The sequence below is a fragment of the Pseudopipra pipra genome, chromosome 2, assembly GCF_036250125.1.
Source record: "Pseudopipra pipra isolate bDixPip1 chromosome 2, bDixPip1.hap1, whole genome shotgun sequence".
Lineage (NCBI taxonomy): Eukaryota > Metazoa > Chordata > Aves > Passeriformes > Pipridae > Pseudopipra > Pseudopipra pipra.
This window is the reverse complement of record NC_087550.1, coordinates 84,437,727-84,461,760: the sequence shown is the minus strand read 5'-3', so window position 1 is coordinate 84,461,760 and position 24,034 is coordinate 84,437,727. Positions and strand designations below refer to the sequence as shown.

The 24,034-nt window shown below is 36.7% G+C and overlaps 1 protein-coding gene across 1 annotated transcript; it reads right to left on the bottom strand.

Annotated features, from left to right (window-relative positions):
- Positions 1-631: 631 nt before the first annotated feature.
- Positions 632-18,657, bottom strand: CRLF2 (cytokine receptor like factor 2). The gene is given in 8 exon segments (XM_064646184.1): positions 632-3,204; positions 4,415-4,499; positions 5,548-5,662; positions 7,714-7,876; positions 8,599-8,738; positions 10,318-10,490; positions 11,221-11,332; positions 18,481-18,657. Coding segments are annotated over 8 exon segments (1,137 nt in total). The 5' UTR covers positions 18,557-18,657; the 3' UTR covers positions 632-2,931.
- Positions 18,658-24,034: the final 5,377 nt, after the last annotated feature.

Genomic DNA, 24,034 nt, shown 5'->3' with positions numbered 1-24,034 from the left:
CTTCTATTTCCCACCCAAAAAACCTTGTGCCAGTAGTTGCCAGCAAGAAACCAAGCAAGACCTGCAGATAACACTAAACCAGCTCTCAAATCGTAAGGGTTACAAAAAATTTCCATGAGAGGGGGAGTTATTATTGCATTTCTTCTCTTATTGCACAATACTGGTTTTTCAGCCACTAGGTTAGTCAGTGACAGATCTCTGCTTAGATAGTCAGTGACAAAAGGTCAGTTGGGGTCACATCATCTTTTCCCATGGAAAATGCTGACTGTTTGCCATTGGTATTTTGACAAATTTAGACCTGTGTGGCTTTTCCAAAAAAAACCAAAACATTTTATCTAGTCCAGTTTTTCAAGCATGCAATAAGTGTGGCTCTACAGTTTCATCTTTGAAGCTCACGTTGTTTGCAGAAAAAGGAAAAATAAACTATATTTTGCTTGTCTGTAAAAATATAAGTCACCAAAAAAAAAGCAGAAATGGAGTCATGCCTTTGAAGAACATGACAACTTTTGAATAAATAAGAAGGAAGATGTGAAAGTTATTGTGTAGCCTCCTTCTCACTTTTTTTGAGGAGAAAAAAAGTACTTTGTTTTAAATGTATATAATTCCTTTTATTTTTTTCAGATGGGACATTTTTCAAATAATTTTTTAAATAAATTTTTTAAATAAATATTTGAGATATTTGGGTGTTTTATTTGTTTTATTTCTATTTTTTATATACAATGTAAATAAGGTTGTATACATGCACATTTCTGTTTGTAAAACATAATAGTCTGTACTAAAAACTTACGTGACTTTAACATTACAGTTCAGAAATGCTACTTAAACAGAACAATCCAACATTATTCTTTTTTTTTTTTTTTTTACACAATAAGATTTCAGGAAAATATACTAAAACATTTTGAATTCAGACAGACAAGTATTTGCTCAATTGAAAGTGGCTCAATTAAGGCATCTAGCCGGCTCTGCAGACAACCATATATTATGCATGGTTTGAAGAGGAAGTAACTAAACAATATATTCTGGGCTTTACTTCCTTATTTATTCATATAATCATTACTGCAGCAGGTTCTTGTCTGTTGTAATTCACTGTATCTGGTTCTTATGCAATAATGGCAACTTATATAAGAACTGAGCTAAGATAGATTCTGCTTATCGAATTTTATGTAGCTTGAATTAGCTTAAAATTCAATGCATTCTTACATTGCTACTGAAACTTTGCACACTTACCTTTCAGAAAAATTTTCAGAAGTGTGAGATGTACAAAAAAACCTCCAAAATTTGCATACATGTGTTTTAGAGAGGACAAGGCAAAATTGTTCTTGTAATTATGGGAAATCCCCTGTTAACATGTTAATCTTCTTAGTGAACAGTCAAATCTGAGGCAATGTCAAGAAAATATTGGGCAATATGACTAAATTATCCTCCAAATTAAGTTTTCCAGTTATTGACCAGAAAATTTCTGTATTTTTCCTTGTACAGGAAACTGGAGCACCTAGAAACAGACTTTGAAACTTAATCATCCATATTGCTATTTCCTATTCTCAAAAAGATTTGAAATTAAAGTTTTTAAAGCACTGAATTAAAACCACTTTACTAATCACTGTATTTTTCTGATATGTGAAATTTCCAAGTTGCACTATAAATTAGTGTGCATGCACAGTGAAAGTATGCAATTGTCAAAGGTTAGTCAGCTGATAGTCATTTAATAAATAACTGATATGCAGTTATTGGAGCTAATTCAACACATAATCACAGTATATCTACAATACTTTATGCAGATCATACATACTTTTAACACTGAAATTTTTTTACAAAATTTGCTTTCAAATAGCATGTCACATAAGTGATATGAGAAAAATCAGACGAGAGAAGATTTTTTTCTTTCTGAGCTCTAATTCCTTAGTATATCATATATTAAATTTAAGATTAAACATACTCTAAAATATGGTATGTTTAGAAAATTTTAGGACACTGTTCTAAAATTGTTTTTTAAAACTTTTTGTTAAAAAACAAAACAAAACAAAACAAAGCAAACATTTTCTAAAGAAAACCAAGAACCTATCATATGCAATATGAGTAAATCCTAATTAGGTTCTACAGCTGCTGCTTGCACCAAACCCCAGTTTGAAATAAATGCTACTCATTTAAACATAAATACTGTTAAGAATGAACCTTAGCTCTAAAATGAAGACTATAAGATGCTGACTGTACAAAGACTGTAAGATACAGAGGACCCAACCTTTAGATGAGGCACTTGAAGTCCTGTCCTGTTCTATGGGATGTTACTTGGCAGCACTATTTGCAGGATAAAATATGATTCAATCCTGTACATCCTCGCTCTTCTGTTCTTAGACATGGGTCTTATTGCTTCCTCATAAAACCTTGAAGGCATGCTATGCAGTGCAAAGTTACACACTGGGAGAAGCAGTTTACAAGAGCAAGAACCTCTAGTCTAAGGAAGGCTTGCAAAGCAGTACCCCATCACTGTGAAAAAGCACAGTATATGATCTGGTCTTTGTGAGACAGTAAAATCTCTTCATTTTCCCTCTTCATGGGGGAAGAACAACAGTCTAGTTTGCACTGCTCTACATTCCATAAACATGAGGACTAAGTCTCAGCTCTACTGACATATATTATGGAGGACCTCTTGTCCTCTCCTGTCCATAGAGGAAAATAAGGCTCAGTTTATTCTCAGAGATTAATACCAATTAGAAAAACAATCCTAGCTCTATAAATTATCAGGAGTTTGCTTCAAACACTGAGTCTGCCCAAGTTATCACAATTGTTGGGAAAGTACAGATCCAAAAAGAGATAACAGCCCAGTGCCTTTGTTGAAGCGAATCTTATCGTAATGATCTTTTCTATTCAGTCACTCCCCTAAACTCAACAGGATCTTTTATGTAATTTCCTAACACCTGCATTGTGCAGATTTTATAAAGTCACATACATGTCATCATTCATTAAAATATGGAAGCCAGCAAAAGAAGCTATAGTGTTGGATGCTGGTATCAGGCAGGTAATCTGAGCTGCTTTGAGGTCACTATTTTCAGCCATTCCTGAAAAAGTGAAGATTTTTTCCTAAGGCCCCTGTTTGCCACTGTTCTTTTCATCTTCTTGTTGGCTTTCTGCCTCAGTGATGCACTCTGGCTCTTCATATTCTAGCTTGGTTTGAAGCACCACATGATCAGTTTTGTCTAGCCATTCCTAGGAAAATTAAAATATTGGTGTTGGCAGAGATGAGATATCAGTCAAAAGAAACCTGGTTGTAAGATACTGATTTTCCTTTCATAATGGTATCTTTCCAGGATAAGCCACAATGGAGAAGATAAAGAGGAAGCAATATAGACAAGCAGGACATCAGATAGTAGGATGGAAGAAAGACAGAATGGAAATAAAACAGACAGAACTGCATACAAATTCCACTTAATCTTGAGACCACGTTAAATAGATATTTGTATTTAGTCAGGGCCTTTTGAAAATCTGAATGTGTGAAATATCTGGTGCTACCTCCTTGACAGATTTATGCATTCTTTGACCCAAGCCCTGACTTAATCTAAATTAAGACTGAGTTTACATGGAGATTTAGGCAACATAGCATATCTGTATTAAAGCTTCAGTATTAATTTGAATTTGTACCTTTCTTCTTCAGTTTTAATTTAAAGCTACCATATACAAAAAGTTTTCAGCTTGTTATGGAAAAATCATTACTGCTCTTTGATATTGTCATTGGGTTTGTCAATGTAAATATTTGACCTGTTTCCCCTCAGAGGAAACGTAGTAGTAATTAAGATAAACTCTAAAACAGCTAATACAGAAAACTACACCACATAGGTGATGTCAGGGACTCATGAGAAACATTAAGAAAGCAAAAACAAAAACTGTAATCTATTCATCTGTTAGCCATTCTGTGCCTAATAGTTTGGTGACTATGCACCTCTATGGCTAAGAAAGGATGCTTCCTACTGTGACTGATGCCTCCAAAAGCATGAAGTGCCACCACTGGCTCAGCACTCACTGGCTCAGCCATCAATCACTCTGTCAGCACTTCACAAACATAAAGGGTAAGACCAGGCTGAAGCAAACTCCCTGACATATCATGTGCAGGAATGGATGCAAACACCACAATGTCATCACAGTGGATATTGTGCCTCTGGACACCTGTAAATTCTTCTCCAGCAGATTCTGTCTTTTATAACAAGTGTCTTTTCACAGTGCCAAAGCAGCACTACATTGATTATACGAGTCCTGGTATTTGCTCTGTGAATCTTCTTGGTGATACTGCTCGAGGGGAAGGACTTTAGGGCTTTTGTCTTGGGTCAGAGTGCTTGTGCCTGTGACAGGGCAAAAATCGGTAGCTACTTTTAAATTATTCTCAACACTGTAGAGTTTACAGCACTGCTAAGGTGATGCTTACCTGGAAGTTTCCATTATGATCATTTAAGAGATCAGCAAATATGTATTTTGGATCTGGTACAGCAGGCATGACTGACATCTGAAGCCTGCAAAAAGTAAAGAAAAATACAAATTGATGTTTCATTATAACATAGCCATTCATACAAAAATCCACTTCAGTGCAGTTCTGTACCCACAAATATATTTTACATGAGAGTACTCTAGTCTTGATTTCTTTTAAATGTGTTCTAAAGTAAAAAAAGCAGTTATAACAATATGATAACACCATGAGGCTAAAGGTACTTTTTCTAATAAATTTTTGACCCAACCCCACTCTAGTAAAATCTGGACTTAATACAAACTTCCAGCTAGTCAGCAAGTGCCATTCTGCTCTATGCACTAGTCAGAGCTTTGCATTTTCTGGCCACGTCTCCCTAGACAGGGAAGATGGTGCAGCAACCAGCTGTATTGGCTGGCTTAGAGAACACAAATGTAAATTTGAAACACAGAAACATAGGAGAAAAAATGCAATTTATGGTCTAAAAAGGTGATCGGAGACCCAAATACTTTCATCTCTGAAAATACTGCATATTTAGCCTTTTTTTCCCCCTAAAAAAAGCCAAAATCTGAGGCCTTCACAAGTTTCATTTGTTGTTTGGTAGTTGGTTTTTTTTTTTAATTGCAAATTCTAAACAGGAACAGCATCCTTCAGTTGCAAATCCAAATATTGATATTGTCTCATTGAAGTTGAATGCACTCAAGCTTACTTTATCCTTCTGCAAACAGACATTGAGTTTGATGAAGATTGACAAAAGAATGTCCTTTCAGAAGAAGTAACTAAAACGATTGACTTCTCAGAATTTAACTATATTTCTAAAAAAAAAGAAAAGAATTTAAGTGGAAGAGACAGAATTATAACCTGAAACATAGTCTTTTACCAGAATTTTTTTTGTTTTTGAAAATTAAAGGCCTTGGTGTTTGGAAGGCCAGAATGCAAAGAGTATTTCCTCAAAGAGTAATTAAGCTACTGACTTTTACATCTCCACAATGACTTCATTTATCCAATAGGAATTTTGATTGTTAAGACTTGATCGTGAATGATAGCTGTATTTTTGTGACATGTTAGTTAGTAGCAACCAACAAAATCATATTTACCTCTGCCGTTTACACAGAAGAATCAGGAGGATAATCATCATCAGAAGTACTGCCAGCAAGCAACTTAAAACAATTACTGTGTTTGACTGAGATGTTCTATCATCATCACATGAATCTAAGAATAATTACAAAAACAGTATGTCAAAAAATTATTTTTTGCTTTAACAATAAATGTTCCTAATCATACTAGAATGTTAATTTTTCTTTAAAAAGAAGAAAAAAAAATAGAAAAGTTTTTAAGAACAAATAAAAGAAGTTTACTTGTACAATTGATACTGAAAAGAAAACCTATACTCATCCAAACCTTTCAACAAAAGAAAACTGTGCTTTTATTTATCTGGATTGACCTGGACAGGACAAATGAGTGGGCTTATAGGAAGGGTAGATGCATTATGAATGAATCAAGTATTTCTTCTCATCTTCATCATACTGCATTGACAGCGACAAAGCAACTTTGTGCTAAGATCTGTATTGCATACATCTACTTACGATCACTAAAGCTGCAAATTCCATTTTACATGAAGCCTGAATGTCTTATCTCCCAACAGAAACCAAACAAACAAATCCAGCAAACAAAGCGCCAGCAAATCACAAGAGCTAATACCCAGAAAGTAACTAGTGGCAGGACAACATCTAATATGCAGGAACCAAAAAAAAAAGAAATGCATTTGTGCATTTTTTGCATGCCAAGTATTCTACTTGAAGCTTTTGTAATGCAACCTCAAAACTCTGTCTCCTACTATTAACTTTCTGGTCTCCACATAAATACTCTTAAAAACTAAGTGATTATTCATATAGAAGCAACTGCTTAGCCTGTTCCATCTGCCTGCCCTGTTCAGCTTGCCAGGAAGCCACAAGTCAGGTTGTGACCCCTAAGTAAGGTTTTCAGAGTTTATGAAATTTCTTGAGCCCATCTTTGTCCGTGGCTTGCTCTGATGTTAGATTCGGAGTCAATAATAACTTGCCCCAGTGAAGGGGCTATGTCAATGTCACTTCTGATCCAGGGGCATCCAGAGTTCCTGAACTATTTGTCTGTCTCCTCTGTGCTTTCCTTCCTTGCAGGTACCTGCTGGCAGCCTCTGGTCAAATGGTTCAGGCAGGGCTGATCTGTGGTAACCTCTCAGAGGTGCATAGGAAGACATGGTCCTCTGTGTTTCCTTGGAGGCAATTGCCAGACACACCTGAGGACATGCTTGTAGGCTCACAATTTGCATGGTGGTCAGCACTGTGGCCACTACTGCACAGGGTACACATACCTATGCTCCAGGATTTCATCCCAGCTTTGCATATATAGATTTTCTTCAAGAGATCTAATAGCCCATTGCATTTTAGAGAACTCAGATCTTGGTGCACTGGACATCTGAGTGTCTCATAATTGTGATAAAGCCTAGCGGGTATCATTTTGTGCCAGCTGATATAATACAAAAGTGTTAGTATGGTGTGTGGTCTTTCCTTTACTACAACAAATCTGGGTTTTAGTCAGTAGTCAGTAGAAAAACTGTTTCATCAAAGATCTAATTGAAATCAATCGCATTCAGATGTATCTGTCTGGTGGGAAAGCAGTTCTCATACTGCCTTTACTTCCATTTATTCTCTTTTTCCCCATCATCCCTCCTGTTTTGATCCATCCAGCACCTATGAACACCAGACTTCTGTGACCTCTGGTCCAGTAGTCCAACTGGATATACTTTCAAAATAAATTGCATTCAAAAATGGGGCATCAAGGATTTTCTTAGGGTTCAGGTTTGTTGTCCAAATATCCTATGAGGGCACCCCCCACAACAGCCACATTCACAGAACCCCCATGTATCACATCACTGTTACTGAGGGACCCTAGACACTCTAGTAACACAAATAATAAGAATATCCTTAACTTTGCTGATTATGACATAAATTGATTGCTTTATGGGCCATCAGGAACAAAAGGGACAGAGTTAAACATGGGCAATTAGATATCCACATGAACTTTCTTTGATAACAGAAGATGGAGCAAAATAGTGCAACATTCATTCACTGTGTGTTCCCAGCATCTTTTGCGGTCTTCCCTTCCCCTTTTGCAGTTAGACTATATATATATGTGTGTGTGTGTGTGTGTGTGTGTGTGTGTGTGTGTGTGTGTTACACACACACACACACATATATATATACATATATATAAGCTGTTACCTAATAAAGTGCCATTCTTCCAAAATGTTTCTGCTTCCCAGTCACTGCTGTAATTAACTACGTTGCAGTGGGGTACTAGTCTCTTCAGTCTGACCCGGAAAGAATAGCATTTCCTTGAATCAAAGCCTTGATCTCCAACACGGCAACATCTGGAAGTTCTGGACTGAGAAGGAAGATGTATTGTTGTTAACTCTGATTTTCAAGGCAGTGCTTCAGAATGCTACACTCAGTCATGGCCACAAGACAAGGGATAGACCAACCCAAAACCTCAGAACTGAGTGTTGACTTCTCTGCATTTCAAGGAATTCTGTTTCTTGATTAACTTTTTACTATTCATATCTATTCCACTTTGTATGGTATTGAGTTGAAAGTCAGAACAACCATTACGTCGTGCACTGTGTTACATTTGCATTTTTACAAAATACAAAGAAACTTTGATCCACAAAATATTTACAAGTTATATTTGAAAATTGAAAGATTTAAGTTGATGAAATAATATTTTGAAATACTTAGCAGCTAATTTGAAAATAAAAATCCCATGTAATTTTGTTTTTTTCACACTATTTCATTAGTTTTTCTTATTTTTCTCTCTTTTATCTACTCTGCTTTCTTCTTTTATCTTTCCATACTCTTTTATTCTGAATGTGAGACTTTTCCCTTAGATTGTCCTAGTTATTTGGGTAGCAACTGGATATAACTCATAAAGTAAATTATTTCTGGTATTGCAGGAATCCAGGATCCTAAAAATCTAGATGTTTTCTGCTACCAGACTTATTTGAAAATATAGGACAGGAGAACAATTTGAAAACAACTCTATTTCACATTCTATGGAGATGCTATTCCAGCTCCTTCCAATGTTGATTAAAAACGGAGCATTCAACTCACTTGCCACTCTTTGTCAAATGTGCTTTTGTATTGAAGCTCAAGTCTCAAGCACTTCACAGCTCTCTCTGGTTTATTACAGCTCACAGTAACTGTGTCCTCTTTCCAGAAGAAGGTCACATTTTCCGGTGGATTGGGCTTTACTAAGAAGAATAGAAACAAATTTTGCTATAAACTCTGAAAAAGAAACACCTCCCACTTAAAATTATTGTTGTTCCTTCCTTGTCTCAGTTTCCCTGAATAGTAATTGGAGAAGGTAGACTTTCTTCTTGTTGGATTTGCTTTTGTGGCTGATCTCCCTATTGACCATCAGAGTGGAGCCTGGCACCACAACACTGCTCACCATTCGAGGTGCCACATTAAAGGTGGTTACTATCTCATGTCAGGAACCTATTGCAGGTGCTTAAGAAAGGACTCCAGTCTCCTCAAACTCCCTGTAATTTAGAGAAAGAAAAAGGCTTCTTCATTGGAAACAAAGTGACAAATTCGGTATCATAAAGACTCCAAGACACACCTGTGCAGCTGCTGGAGGCTCTGTGGGATATGGTGGAGCATCTGCAAAAAGCACTGGGTTACAATCTGTGCACAACTGAATCTACCCATCAGTCTTTTCAGGTGGTTGGAAGACAATGACATGGTTTGAACTACACAGATGGTTAATCTTTAGTAGTGGGAAATGAAGGGGTGAGAGGATTGCTGCCTGTTTTCTCAGTCCTAGTTCCCTTTTTGTATTATGAAAATGCTGTCCTCCTAATTTAAATACTTTAGTCTGGTGCTTGATGTTTTTTCTTTGTTACCTAACCCTTTTGAAATTCATTTTATTATCAGTGGGTGTTTAATAGCCAAAATTTGAGGATCAGTCTGCAGTTTTCCAAAATTTAGCAGATATTGTCAGAATTATGACATACAGAAGTGTTCTCAAAATTCAATGCCTTGATAGATTTTTGTTTAATCTCTTTTGCTGAAACATTTTAATCAATTTGGAATACACTTTTTTTTCCAGATAATTCTCCATTGTATATTTTCTACGAGATTTGTATTAGGAAAAAATCCTTCCACTTTAAACGCTGTAAATATGTGAAATTCCAGAAGATTTTGATAAACTAATCTCACACTAGACATGAAATATGTATTTGGGGGCAGGAAAGATTTAACAGAAATAGGAATATCATCTCTCTTCTAGTAGTAGGATGTCCCTTTTACTCTGTACCAGAGCCACTCAACTAATTTCTGTTGATATCTGATGAGGGTTTTGTGACAGCAGCTTTGATAAGAAGTAGTTTGCTGCCTCATATTGCATGGAAGATGACAAAATAACAGAAGGTTGAAAATATGAGAAAGATCATAATTCTAACAGTCAGTACTAAGACAAAAAAACTATGAACTTTTATTAATTTTCCTGATGCGATTACCAAGCAGGCCTGCACTAGACAAAGTACACCTACTTTTTTTTTTTTTTTTGTATTTTTGTTCTGATTTTGAAATTGTATTTTGTGACAAATCTGACTGTCCTGTGCTATCTCACTTAACTTCAGCTGCAGGCTGTAACTACTGGTGATAGCAAGGGAAAAAAATCAGCATGAAATAATTATAGTTTAGTTTTGACACACACACAAATAAAATTTTATCTGCTAATATAACTGATTTATTCTCAAACTCAGACAATGGAGAATCAGTGAGGGTACTGGGACTATCAAAGTAGTTGTGACTTTGCATACTTACTATAAAAATCAGATTTTAATTTTTTAGAAAAAAGCTCTTCACTTCCATTGCTGTTCCTAATAGAGATGGCAAGGGTGGGTCCTTCTGTCTTAAAAAGACACCCAAAATTATAATCTTGATCCAATAAATACTTGGGACATGGCTTCCAAACTTTGTGCTTGCCTTCATCAAATCTATAAATGAAATAGTATTAGTAAATGGAAAACTTACCAATTAGCACATGTCAATTCAATTAATTTTTGTTACTGTTATTAATTTTTCTTCCTTCTTTTTTTTTTTTCCCCAAACGTTCCTACCAAGGGAAGTCTGAGCATGGAATTTCTTGAAATGACAGATTTCACAGCGGTGTGAGGGAATTCATCACTCAAAACTTATTGAAATTCTAGCCCTAGGCTTTGATGCAGTCTGACATAAACAAGTTTCCTTCATACTGTTGTTTTCTAATAAGAGAATTACTTGCTCAAACAGATACTTTTGTGATTCTGTTTCCAAAAATGTACTGCAAAAAGTTCTTTCACATGTAGTACCCAATAAGAAAAGATCAAGCATTATGACTGACTTTAACCAAAATATTAAATTTCTGTTAGTCATTAATTATGTCAGTTAATAAAGAAAATATACACACATATGTGGAAAACCCACTTTCAATACTGTAGTAAGCATTAGCATTTAGCACAATGGCAGAAGAGAGACAAATCTTTCACATAATATCTGTGGTGACAGGCTACTCACCAGGCTTGTTGATTTGTACACTTCTGTAACAGTTTGAGAATATAAACAGGTTTCATGCTGGATAATAACAAATGTTAAAACCCTTTTCAGTTCACAGAAGACTCAAACAGATATTTCAGCCTTCCAAAGCAAACCCTTAAAAAGAGAAGAATAGGCACTGACAATACTCACGTGTAAGAAAATGACACATTCTCATTGCGAAAAAGCTCTCTTGCTGTCCATGTGATCTGCATCTTCTCATTATTGAAATTGATTATTTTGGTCTTGATGGCATCTTCCAAACCTGCCCAGGACAATGACAGAGAATATGGTTTCAGGAGTAAGTATGGAAAGCATTCCTTGATATTTATAGGCAACCAGTATTTCAAAGATATGTATGCAGTAGTCCCAGGTGATCATAAAATAAGAAGACATAAGAACTTCTAAAATACAAGGAAACAGTAAAATAACCTAGAGAGATTGAAATTAGAATTTCAAAATAGCAAAATGAAAGCCTGCACAGCAACACTAGGGAAAGATTTGGCCCCATGGTCCCTTGGCCCAAAGATGTATACTGGGCCACGTGTATGCAATGCCTATACAGGGCCTATACAGGGCATATATGCAGGGCCTATGCCTTAAGGCCAGCTTATCCCCATAATACCTACTAAGGAAAACTATTTGGGAACTAATGCTATATGGAACCTCTGCGTAAACTGCCAAATGTTTACTGTAAGAAATAAGGAACTGACACCATTGGTCCAAACCAGTCAAGAGCCATAGGAATCCGGAGCAGGTCAGCACAAGCAGGGGTATTACATATTTGATCTATGTGGTTCTGGCCAATTCCACCTTAAATACAAGTGTGATCATTTAATGTTTTTTGACTGTACACAGATATTATTTCATCTCGTGATCATTTCCTTGTTACAGTTCTTGCTAGGGAAACAGGTATTTTAATTCCATTTCCACCAGGATTTCACCGAAGATAGAACCTGGCATTGAAGAAATGGAGAAACTAAGAAGGCAGAAGGATTAGAAATCCATTCTATACTAAGGAGGAGGACAGATTATTTATTTTGTATTCTAGAAGATGGGAAATTGTATTTAATTTAATGAAAAAGATAGAGAAAGTTTATCTTGAATACTAGCAAGAAACCACTTGAAGGAAAAAACTGCAGACTGCTATCTCTAGCCATGAAGTGTCTATCACTAAAAACCTTTGCTGGAATATTCCTGCCTGGGAGGAAAATATAGGATTTTAGTTTTGATTGCTGTTTACATTTTATGCCACTCTGGACTTTTGAAGAGGTTTGTGGTGGAAAAATTTTAAATCATTTCTTATGAGCTTTTCATCACATCCAGTTGTTCTGATTGTTTCAGGGGAATCACACATAAGTATTCTCAGGGTTGCTATCTTTTGCTCTATAATCAATATTAAGAATGTGAGAAAGGCATGTGAGTTCAAGTAAGCATTTTGCCTATTTTTATGCCTATATCTCTATGTCTAGATATTTTATGACTACTCTAGTTAAAGTTAGTCAGAACATTTTTGTACAGATGTATTTGTATTGCAGTACATTGTTTTGTCAAAATTATTCAAGATGGTTATGACAGAAATCCAGGAGATACTGGGTAGACGTAGCTGCAGGTTTCTGCTATGTGATTCATGGAGCTCTGGTAAAAAAGATTCTGTTCTTATTCAAAAGAAAGACTTGAAACTAACTCCTCCAGTTCCCAACTAATGCCTGCAGGCTTGTTCTGTATTGTTTTCTCAAACAGAAAATCTTGTGTGTCAGTACTACTACAAGCAGAGACAAAAATAGAAGTTAAGACCCTCAAAAGGTATAGTAAAATGGAGTTTATCCAGCCATTTCTACCTCTGTTACAACAGACTACCTACGTACCTCTTGTTTCCTAAGTTCTCAAGCTCTTTGTAAGTCTGTCCACAGGTCTAAGAGATGATTTTTTCTTTAACTAAAGCCACCAAGAAATATGATGGCAGAGTGTCTAACAGTGGATTCTTGGTCTGCAATTACACTAATACTTAACTTTTATGGACTACATAGTTGTGCTCCGCAATATGTGTAGTGTAACTGAAATCCATATGACTTCTTGGACATATTTTCTATAAAGGTAGATAAACATATATTTAATATATATTTGAATGTATAATTACATATTCTCCCTCTCTAAGTAAAACTAACATTTTAAAATAAAATATAAACACAAATAATATAAATATAAATATAAATATAAATATAAATATAAATAATATAAATATAAATAATATAAATATAAATAATATAAATATAAATATAAATGTTAGTGAATAGAGAATACTGCCCTGTCCTGAGATAATTTTTATGAATTTAGACCAAATCCTTTCAATTCCCTCTACAAGCAACAAAATATGTACTTTCTACTTTTTAATAATTAGTCTGATTGCAGATATTTTTGCTTTGAGAAAAAATTGCTAATGATCATTCTTCAATTATGAAAATAAACCCAGGAAGAGTACTTGCTTTCTTAATTACATATTTTCAAGGATAATTAAATTCAAAATTAATTCCAATGCTGTTTCTATGTGTAATATCGTTTGGCACAATGACAGAAAGCAAAATTCTGTTTGTAGGGCAAGGTTTTGAAGAATTTTTCAAATCAAAACCAAGCAACGTTCTTCAGTTTATTCTCAGAAGGTGGCTTAACATCTCTGCAAAGAGCTGTGCACACTCATCTTCCTGCACTTTGTGAAGATAATTGAAATAGCCTATGTGCTGAACTGAGGGGAAGGCTGTCTCACCTACAGGATGGCAAAAAGAGTAGGTGTCTGAGAGTCCCATCTTGGGTGCAGCCAACTAATCTAAGATGTGCCAGGACTCTTACCAGATGAACAGTGTCAGCTCCAAACCCTCACTTGGACTTGGGCAGCTCCACTGAAAAACATTGCAGTGAATTTTTCATTATTTGGAGAGTGAGCTCAACAACAAGAGTTTATCCTATTGCTCTCCAGTTGTGAGGTTGCAGCTGTTGGCCCAGGATGTGAAAAATCATCTTGCATTGATTTCTAGTGGTCAGCAAATGGCGAAGGTTGAGTTTATATATGACTGGTCTCATGTTGCTCAGTGGTGTCAAGCTGCTGTAGAGCTGCTAGCATCTGTAGAATGAAGGCAATTGTAAAGCAAAGAGACTACTTCACTGGTGAAAAGTAGGTGTTTGAAGACATCTAATATCAGTAAAGGTTTTGGGGGGTCTTGTACAATTTGCTAAGAAAAGCAGCTCTAACCATGGAATCATGGAATCATAGAATCTTCACGTAGCCTGGATTGAAGGGGGCCTTAAAGATCATTTAGCTTCAACCCCCCTGCCATGGACAGGGACACCTTCCACTAGACCAGGTTGCTGAGAGCTTCACCCAGCTCGGCCTAAAACACTTGTAGGGATGGCACATCCAAAACCTTTCTGGGCAACCTGCTCCAGTGCCTCACAGTAAAGAATTTTTTCCTAATATCTAATCTTAACCCACTCTCTGTTATTTAAAGCCATCCCCCCTTGTCCTGTCACTACATGCCCTTGTAAAAAGCCTCTTTCTATCATAATCACTCTGAGGTATTCAGTCAATTTGGTCACAAGGGCTGTACAGGCATAGAAAAAAGGAAGGAAGAGGGAAAAAGGAGTTTATAGCCTAAATACAAAATACCATTAACAAAAGAGAAGAAAGGAGAGGAAAAGGTTGGTTTAGGTATCTCAAAGAGGGAAAAACTGCAATGCTGAGTTTTATCCCTCCAAGTTCAAAGTGCTAAAATAATATTATACTGCTGCTTTTTTTTCTGAATTTCTATCTTACTCGGAAGTATAACTTTTTTTTTTTTTTGTAAATATGCTTATAGGGAAATTAAGAGAGATAGCATTGGTTCATTAACTGTGAGAGAGAACGCACCGAAATTTTTTATGTAAATTTTTTTTCACACACCTGACAATAACTATGGTGACAATAATTAGACTGAATTTGCTTCTCAAATAGGTGATGTGTGATTGGGAATCTTCTTGAACCTGCGACTATCCTGCAACCTGCCAGCAGAGAAGTAAAAGTAGAGATTTTTGTTGTAAGCCACCTTTCCAACTCTGCGCAGGCCAACTCTTGAAATCCTTTTTCAGGACACCACATTTTCCCTCAATACAATGCAAAAAGGACACCAACACTAAAACCTTGATTTCCATAAAGTTATTTTAATGGGGTGTTCAGTCTCTTCAAACTCCGTGTGGGTTGGTTGAGATAGGATTGTCTCTAGAGAAGGATGATAACAAAGAAACCAGAGGAACCACATGGAATTTCCTCACATTACAGTAAAAAAGTAAAAACTGAGGGTCTGATCTGACTAGCCAGTTCAACAAAAGACATCATTTAATTCTGAACTTTAAATAACACTCATTATTCTCTATTTTTTTCATCTGTACTATAAATCTGCACTACTTATTAGAGGCTGCAATTCAGAAATGAAGACTAAATCTTGGGTTTGGCAATGAACATATTTCAGATGACAAAGAATATTGGTTTGGGTCCAGTCCTGCAGAGACTTATTCATGGACTTAACTTTATAACCTCTGAATAGTCGACTTGACTTCAGCAGGATTAGTCAGTGTGCATCAGCTTAAAAACATATATAAATCTTTCTAGGATCAGAATAATTTTTTGCCAAAAATACCTATATATTATGAATTAAAATGTTGTGATTTTAACATATAAGTATAAACTCCCAAACCTGCACTTATTTATGCACTAAAATAGAAGGTAATGCAATATTAAATTTTTTAACAATAAATAGAAACAGTTAATTGAAATAAAGAGAAATTGCAATAAACTATGTGGTGATATATACATATTCTTTATATATATTCTCTATACACATTCTTTCCTGTGCTCTAGTTTTTAAGGGCTTCATCAGAAATCAGTCTCAAAGTAATTAACTAGGTATGTAGGACAGAATCTTAACGATTTTTTATTGTTAAAGACTTTGTTTCTAGAGCTCTAGTCACAATTTTCTACTGTACATCCTAATTTCATGGGGTTTATAGCCTTTTTGAATGCAGTATGGCTTGTGTTCTGTGTAAATTTACAGTAAATATTTACGTGCATTGTTTTTTGCACTGTTTCAAATTGTAATGTGTAAATGTTGCATAATTCACATTTCAACAAGAAAAGGTGCATAGTCTAAGTGAGGTTTTTAAAGTTTGGATTAGATGGACATCAAATCCTCTGAGGATATGTATGGATTTTCCTTCTGGTGATGTTTCCTTTTCTGTAACTATACACCTATACTTCTGCAGGCAAAATCATTCCTATCTTCTGTTAAAGGAAACAGAACAGAGGGGACCATTTCTCTCCCTTTATTTGTTATGGAAATTTTATGAATTCAACTGCAACATCATGGATCATTCTCAGCAAATGTGCCAGATCTTCCACAGTAGTTGCAATTTTTTAAGGCCTTCTTCTAATTATGGTCCTAGAGGCACAAAATACAACAAAGCAACACATTTATAATTATTCTTTCTATTATGATAATGGATAGGTGAAAAGGTCAAAAATATTATAAATAAGGAATCACTGGGCTAAAAAATGGTGGCAGTAACTTTGTGTCTGAGCATGACCTGCTTGTCTAGTTGGTATGCAATATGTTGCAGTGCTGTAGGACACATACTGGTGCCCTGGAGCAAGAGCTTCAGAGAGAATTATCCAAGTCTACCTCTTCCATAAAACCAGACAGGGATTGGTAAGGTTATGCACAAGACTTTAACCTCACTGGCACTGCTGGGCACCTAATTCGTCTCAGGACAGAGAAGTATGGAAAATACCATGGTGGTGTGTGGAGAAAGCACTTCTACAGGGGAAAAAATTTCCTTGAGCATCAAATTATGCAGATGCAGCCATAAGCAAGGGTATGAACAAGTACATTCCACCTCCAAGCCACTTTTCAAAGTTTATTACTGAGAAAAAATACTATTGAAAGGAAACATGTAAAAAGGCTTAATGTCATGGAATAGATAAAAAAAAAGAAAAAGGAAAGGCAGAATGTCAATCTGCAAAGATAACAGAATGGAACACGCATGTATTGGAACATTTGCAACCTCATTGATACATAACAAAGAAGAAAAACCACTTTTGATTTCCTTACACTGATGAAACCTGATAAGTAATCACGTTGAACTTCCGCATATTACAGCACACTGTACAGAAACTACTGGAGAATAAGACCCAGATCTGAACCTATAGTCTTTATTTACTCTCAATACTACTGATCTATGAAGAACAGTTTCTTTTTTTTAACTGGAACAAATTTAGGCAGAAGTGCAACTCATCGTGAACATGGCTGCTGAATTGAATGCACAGGACAGAGGCTGAATAGAAAATATCTTTCCAAGAACGTAACAAGACAGAAAGGGAGAATTCTTTATATACATTTTGAGACATAATCTTAGAGTCCATCAAACTGAGTGGTTTGTTTCGTTTCTTTTCCAGAAGATCGCTTACCTTTGCTAAGCATTATGACACTTTGCATCATATAAGCATCACAACTGAAATTTTCAAATTGTGTTCTACAAAGCCCTGCCATCAGTACAGCATGGCTGTAGGTGATTGCCATCTCAGGGCAGGGAAGTCACGTGCCCTCACAGGATAGCCAGTGACTCACAGGAGCAATTAACCCTGAAAAATCAGGTGGTGCAGTATTGTTGAAAATGGTACTTACTCTGGTGGAACAGAGAGCTGATTTATAGGTTGATGAGTTTATAACTTTAAAGCACTTCTTTTTCTTTATAAAATGAGTGACAGAGAATTTGCAATGAATTAAAAAGAGTGAAGATTAGATTATTGATGTATGTGTTGGGCTGTATGTTAGATTCGTGTAATGATCCATTTGCCTTTGGTAAGCTATAATGAGTGGTATTGCAGACAAATACATGAAGTAGAGATCTTATTTATTGTCTTTATCAATTTTGCTGTCTAATAATACTTTTATCTTGATACTTTCTCAGGAATAAGATATTGTTAGTATTTTCCCATAGTGTTCATCCTTTAAGGGTACTAAGCATGGAAGTCTTACCTGGAGTGTGTTTTATCCAATGTTTGTTGAACGTGAAGGCTAATCTTTCTTGGATGAAATCTGCACTGTTATAATATATGTCTTAGAAAGTAAATAGTCATGCTTAAAGAACAAACACAAGTTTAGCAAGATCTGCCTTCATTTTTAATTAGAAAATCTCCATAGAAATCTATTATTATATTTATTTTTATTAAGAATCCACTTTCATTTCTGCTGGATATGAATTTTTTTTTGTTCATTGTTTTCATAAAAAAAGTACTGAATATTGTAACACATGAGGTAAAGTACACACAGAAATATTGCTGGCTAATATATCAATTTCTTAAATAAATATCTTGGGATTTAAACTTACCAGAAGACTGTGCTTGAGAAGCCACAAGGTTGCCCAGTGTGATGATCATTGAACAAGCTTGAAAGATGAGTCTCATGGTTGGAGTGACACAACAGACTATGAACACAAGAGTAATCGTAATTTCTGGATTTACTATTTGATCACTTTATACCAGAGGCTGGAAGGAACTGGAGGAAATGACTGCAGGAAATAAAAAGTTCACAGATATCTAGCTACAGATAGATCAGAAGTGCAGGACCTTCTTTATACTATGTAACAAAACAAAAAAAACCCTATAAAATTAATTCCTCAGAATATGAGTATTACTCTTGATATCTTTATCTTCTTAAAGCTGTATCAGTCAGAAGTGATTGATCCAAACAAGGACCAGGTTGCTGTGCATAGTTACGACCACATAGAATAACAGAATCAATCACAGAATCACAGAATGGGTCTAGAGCATTGAAAGGGACCACAGTGGAGCATCTGATCCAACCTCCCTGCTCAAGCAGGGTCATCCTAGAGCACATGGCACAGAATTCCTTCCAGAGGGTTCTTGAATATCTCCAGTGAAGGCAGCTCCATAACCTCTCTGAGCAATCTGTTCCAGTGCTCAGTCACCTGCACAGTAAAGATATTTTTCCCCTGGACTACATTTTTCTTCCAGTGTCTCAAGTAGGGAGGGAGAGTAGAAGCTTTGTCAGCAACACATGGTACTAGGTAGGAAACTGGATCACGGCTTGGGAACACACCCAGAATTGCTGTCAGGATTTCTTTCTAGGCTTGTTTTCATTCCTCTCAGAGCTTTTCCTAAAATGTTTACTGTCCTTTTTAACCCAACAGTACTGTTTGTCAGATGAAAACCTTTTCAGCTTTTCGCACATTCAAAGTCTCCGGCTAGGTAACGTGATATCAGTTTTGTATCTGGCTCTTTATTTTTCTTTGGTTGGCTACTTTCACTATCTTATCCATTGCTTGTCCCAGGAAGACCCACTCAAATCTCAGTCATTCTTGGAAACCCCAGCGTGACTGTCTGACATACATACAGCATTCTGTTAACTGTCTAGCCCCGTGCTTTGATCAAGTTCCTCCAGGGAGGCATTAATTCCTGGAACTAGAATAACAAGCAACACAAGAGTGAAATTCTAAACTAGGTCATAGGTGATAGATAATGGAAAGCTGAAATTGCTCACAGTTTCCACAGTCAGCATCACAAAAGCCAGTGAGATACACAAACAAAGGCAAACATCCCAAATCCTTTGGTTCCCCAGGACATGGCAACTCCCATATGTCCCTGTTTAGGTTAAAAACACATTTTCCTTCCAAAAAGGAAATTCTTGTCTTTCCTTACAGAACACATGAGTGTGATGGAGATGAATTTGTCCCTGTCTGCTTTTCATACAGATAAAACACCCTGGACTACAGACTTCCTAAGGCAGACCATTCTTTGGAGGAAACGGGTATGGAAAAATAATATAAAAAAGAAAAGATATCTAAAATATCCTATGGACTACAATTATTCTGATTTTGAGACACTTCCTCTAAAGTAAGGTCTAATCCTCAAGTGACAACAGTGCATTTTCACTCACCATTTCCTTCTACCAAGTATTTTGGAACCAGAAGTAATCATTCCTCCCACCAGTCTCAACTTCTTTTTCATATACTGAGGGCCTCTTGAAGTCAAACAAAATTTCTCTTTTTATGACTTTTGAACCCAAACCTAAGGCTGAGGTCTTGGGGAATAAAAAAAAAAAAAGCAACAGCTGGGTAAAAAAAAAAAACCTGCTTGCATAAAGCTGATGCACTGTCAAACTATTTTTGCTGCTGCTGAGAGAAACATTAGATTTGGCACTTGAGGGACAGAGGGCCTAGGCACTTCCCACCTCCCCACCATGCAGGCAGACACTGGCCCAGCCACCTGCCTCAGGTTCTGCTTACTAAAAGCCATCTCTGATTACCTGGTTTGATTTTTTTCATGAGCCCAGTCCATGAACTGGAAAGCTGCCTGTGAGCCACGGGATCTGTTCTTCCCCAGGACTTTTTCTGCCGGCCTGCCTACAGGAGTGTGGTTGATTAACTTGCCCATATCCTGTTGGTCATTGCTCCCAAGAGGACAAGGACAGAGCATTGTCACAATGTATCCCCTCTTCAGGGCTCACACACAGTGCAATGTTGGCATGTTTGGTCTGAGCAAACAAGATCCATCCTAATAGTGCAACTTCATGCAGGAACAGGGAAAGCAAAGGGTGAGGGTGAGCTGAAAATCAGCAGCCACGGCTTCTGATGGTGACTGCCAGTAGAGAAAATTCTTAGCAAGGCACACAGATGATGAGGACAATGCAAGTAACGCAAGTGAATTAAAAGAAGCCCTTTTGCATCAAAACCACAAAAACATCCCTTGGCCTTCTGCCAGCTCCTCCACCCATAGCAGCAGCTCTTGGGTGGCTGCACTTGCCAGCTGCAACCTCCAGCACCCTCACTGACTTTCCTCAGCTTCCTTCCTCTCTTTTTATTCCCCTTTCTATTATTTCATTGGTGTGTTAAATGGGTCTTTGATCACCGCAGAGTTCAGCAAAGCAAATTGTCTCAGTTTACTTTTTTCTTCACTTAGAACCAAAACAATTAATAGCCTGTGAGTAACTTTCATTTAGTGTTGCTTACTTACTCATGGCCTTGCTAGCAGACTCCATAAAAAGCCCTGCAAAATAACAGGGTTTACCTCTTTTTTTGCAGCAACGGTCCCTTGTAATTTTTAGCATTAAAAAGGAACAATTTCAGTGTGCTTTGAATGAGTGGGATAAAGGGAAGAGTGACACATTTATCTAAAATAGTGAGTCTCATCACCCCCTGACAAATCAGATGAGTTAACTTGAGACAGTGCAGCCCATTGTTGTGACAGAACAACCTGATTCTGTGTTTTAACTAGCTACAAAGTGCATGTGTAAATATCTCTACTGTACTCTCTGGACCCTTCTTCTACGCATGGGAAAAGCTATGGGGAGTATTTCTCAAGCACCTCTGGCATTCTTAAATTCACATTCTTGTTCAGTCACTTTAAAAAGTGTCACTTGCTGGTCTTTCCTTTTATCATCATGACTTGGCCTTTCCTAGCATTTTTTTATGAATAACAGGAAAACAATGAAGGGAAAAAAACAAGCAAAGATGGCAGGTGGCCTGTATGGATGGGCAAGGAGCTCTTATTAGAAATCAGATATGAAAAGGAAGAACACAAGAGGTGGCATCTCGTTGACCTTGCAAGGACAGGGTTAGGAAAGTCAAGGCCAACATGGAGTTGAGCCTGTTAAGGGATGTAAAAGGCAATAAGAAAGGATTCACAAGTACCTAAAACAGTAAAACTAAGGAAGACATGGATCTGCTGCTGAATGAGGCAGGGAGCTTGATGACACAAATAGTACAGAAAATGCTGATGTACCCAGTGCCTTCTATGCTTCAATCTTGACTAACAAGACCAACCTAGGCTTTGACACCAGTGGAAAAGTCTGGAGCCAAGAACATTCAACCTTAAGAGACAAAGACCAGGTTAGTGAGCATTTTATCAAACTCCATGTCCCTTAAGATTACATAAAATTAGGAACCTCAAGATTTAATGATATACAATAATAATAAATAAAATACATAAATACATTATTACAGTCCTGTAATGTTATGAAAGATTAGAGGGTAAAAATAACTTCTGTGACTTTCAGTTACTCTCCTTGGAAGAAGCCTGCTGCTTCCTCTCCCATATTTTGACCTATTTTTGAAATTTCCAATCCTCTGGCACTTTCCTTTGCAAAATACCCAACACAGCCTTGTTCTTTCCTGGTAAAAGGCAGGACTTCTGTCATCCAGGAACAATCTTGCATTGTAGGCAAGGGACTTTATTCCCGTATCCTAAAATGGTAAAGAAGCTGAGAGGAATGCAACATGAAAGGACCGTGAACATATGTATGGGAAAAAGGTGTGACTTCTTAAAGAATACATAAGCAATAATAGGAAATTATGGTGCATTACATGGGAGAAGACAAAACGTAAATATTCATTTAGGAATTAATTTCTAGAAGAAAATATGTTTTACTAAGGTGAGTACATCCTTCTGTCTATGTATCTTCCCATCTATTTAAAAAAAAAAAAATAAAGCAAGGGAGACAATAATAATCCTCAAACTAGTTACTGGTGTTTCCATTGCTAAAAAGAAAGAACAAGTAATGGAGCCAATATAAATCTAGTAATCTTTCCTTCTCCCACCATAAACCTATTTCATCCCATGTATCTCACTTCTCCCCAAGCCTTCACCTACTGCGTGCAGGAGGCACATGACCACATCAGGAATAAGTCAGGTTATTATTTAATCTTTCAGTGTTTGAACTACTTTCGAATATGTTCAACAAAACATGCAAGGCAAAGTGGTAAAACACCTCTTAGAAATGACAGCACAAATAGAGAAGATTTGGTGGTTAAATAACCATTTCAAGACTGGATCATAAGTTACTCAACAGCTGGGGCTGCTTTGCCAAAATTTTGACCTGCCTTTCAAGTCATGAGAGAAATAGCATTGTTTCTAAAACTAAACTTTCATGTCCCACACATAAGGAAACTGTGCACTGACCAATTTATTGCAGAGGTTCATGGCTATCACTGTTGTCATTTCAGCTTCTGGAGCCCATAATGGCATTTAGTTCTCATTCAGCAAGCTCATGTGAAACTTAACTTCAGTGGAAGTTAAGATGTTAGAAAGTGTAAGGGAGAGAAAGAATAAGATTTGTTTTTGATTTGCTTCTGTGTTTGCTGAGAATAGATACTTGTCCCCAAGGGTGACATGAGGGATGACCCTGCAAAGGAAACAGGTGACAACCAACAAGGTTTTGGCTGCAACATGTGGATTATCTCTAGGGCACAAAGAAGACAGGGCACCAAGTAGACACTGATTTAATGTTGGTGTTCTTGTAAGGTGTTGAAGGCTCCTGCACATACTGGTGAGTCTCAAACAGTCAGGAAACTCCGTGAAGTGCACCCCGGGATTTCCAGCCAGCTTCTCTCCCCCTCCTCCCCTGACTGCTGCAGACAGTGACAGGGAGGAGATAAGGATTCAGTTTAAGAGCTCTTCCGGAGAAGCATCTGCACATGCAGTTATATAGGAGATACTGAAAGTAAGATAAGAATATTAAGAATGATATTTTTCCATACTACTTTTAGCTTTGTACGAATCCAGTTGCTTTCATGTATTATGACTAAATGCAGTTGATGGATTTTTCTGCTGCTGGCTGCCAAATTTGATATTGAGACAAATTAGATTATTGAAATATATCTATTTTCTTGTTTACAGCTCTTTGGGCTTTCCACTGGAAAAGGCCAAGTGACAGACTGTTCCTGCAGCCTCTTGTGTGACTTCAATGGTGCAAGCTACAGCAATAGCAAATGAATGTTCATAACCTTCCAGCTAGCAGTTCATTTCAAGAGATTGGGATCCAGTTCCAATATGCACTGACTTACCTTGAAAAAACCAAAACCACCACATTTTACTCACTGATGATATTAAACGCTGTTGTTTTTTTCAGCAGCTTGCCAAGAAGAG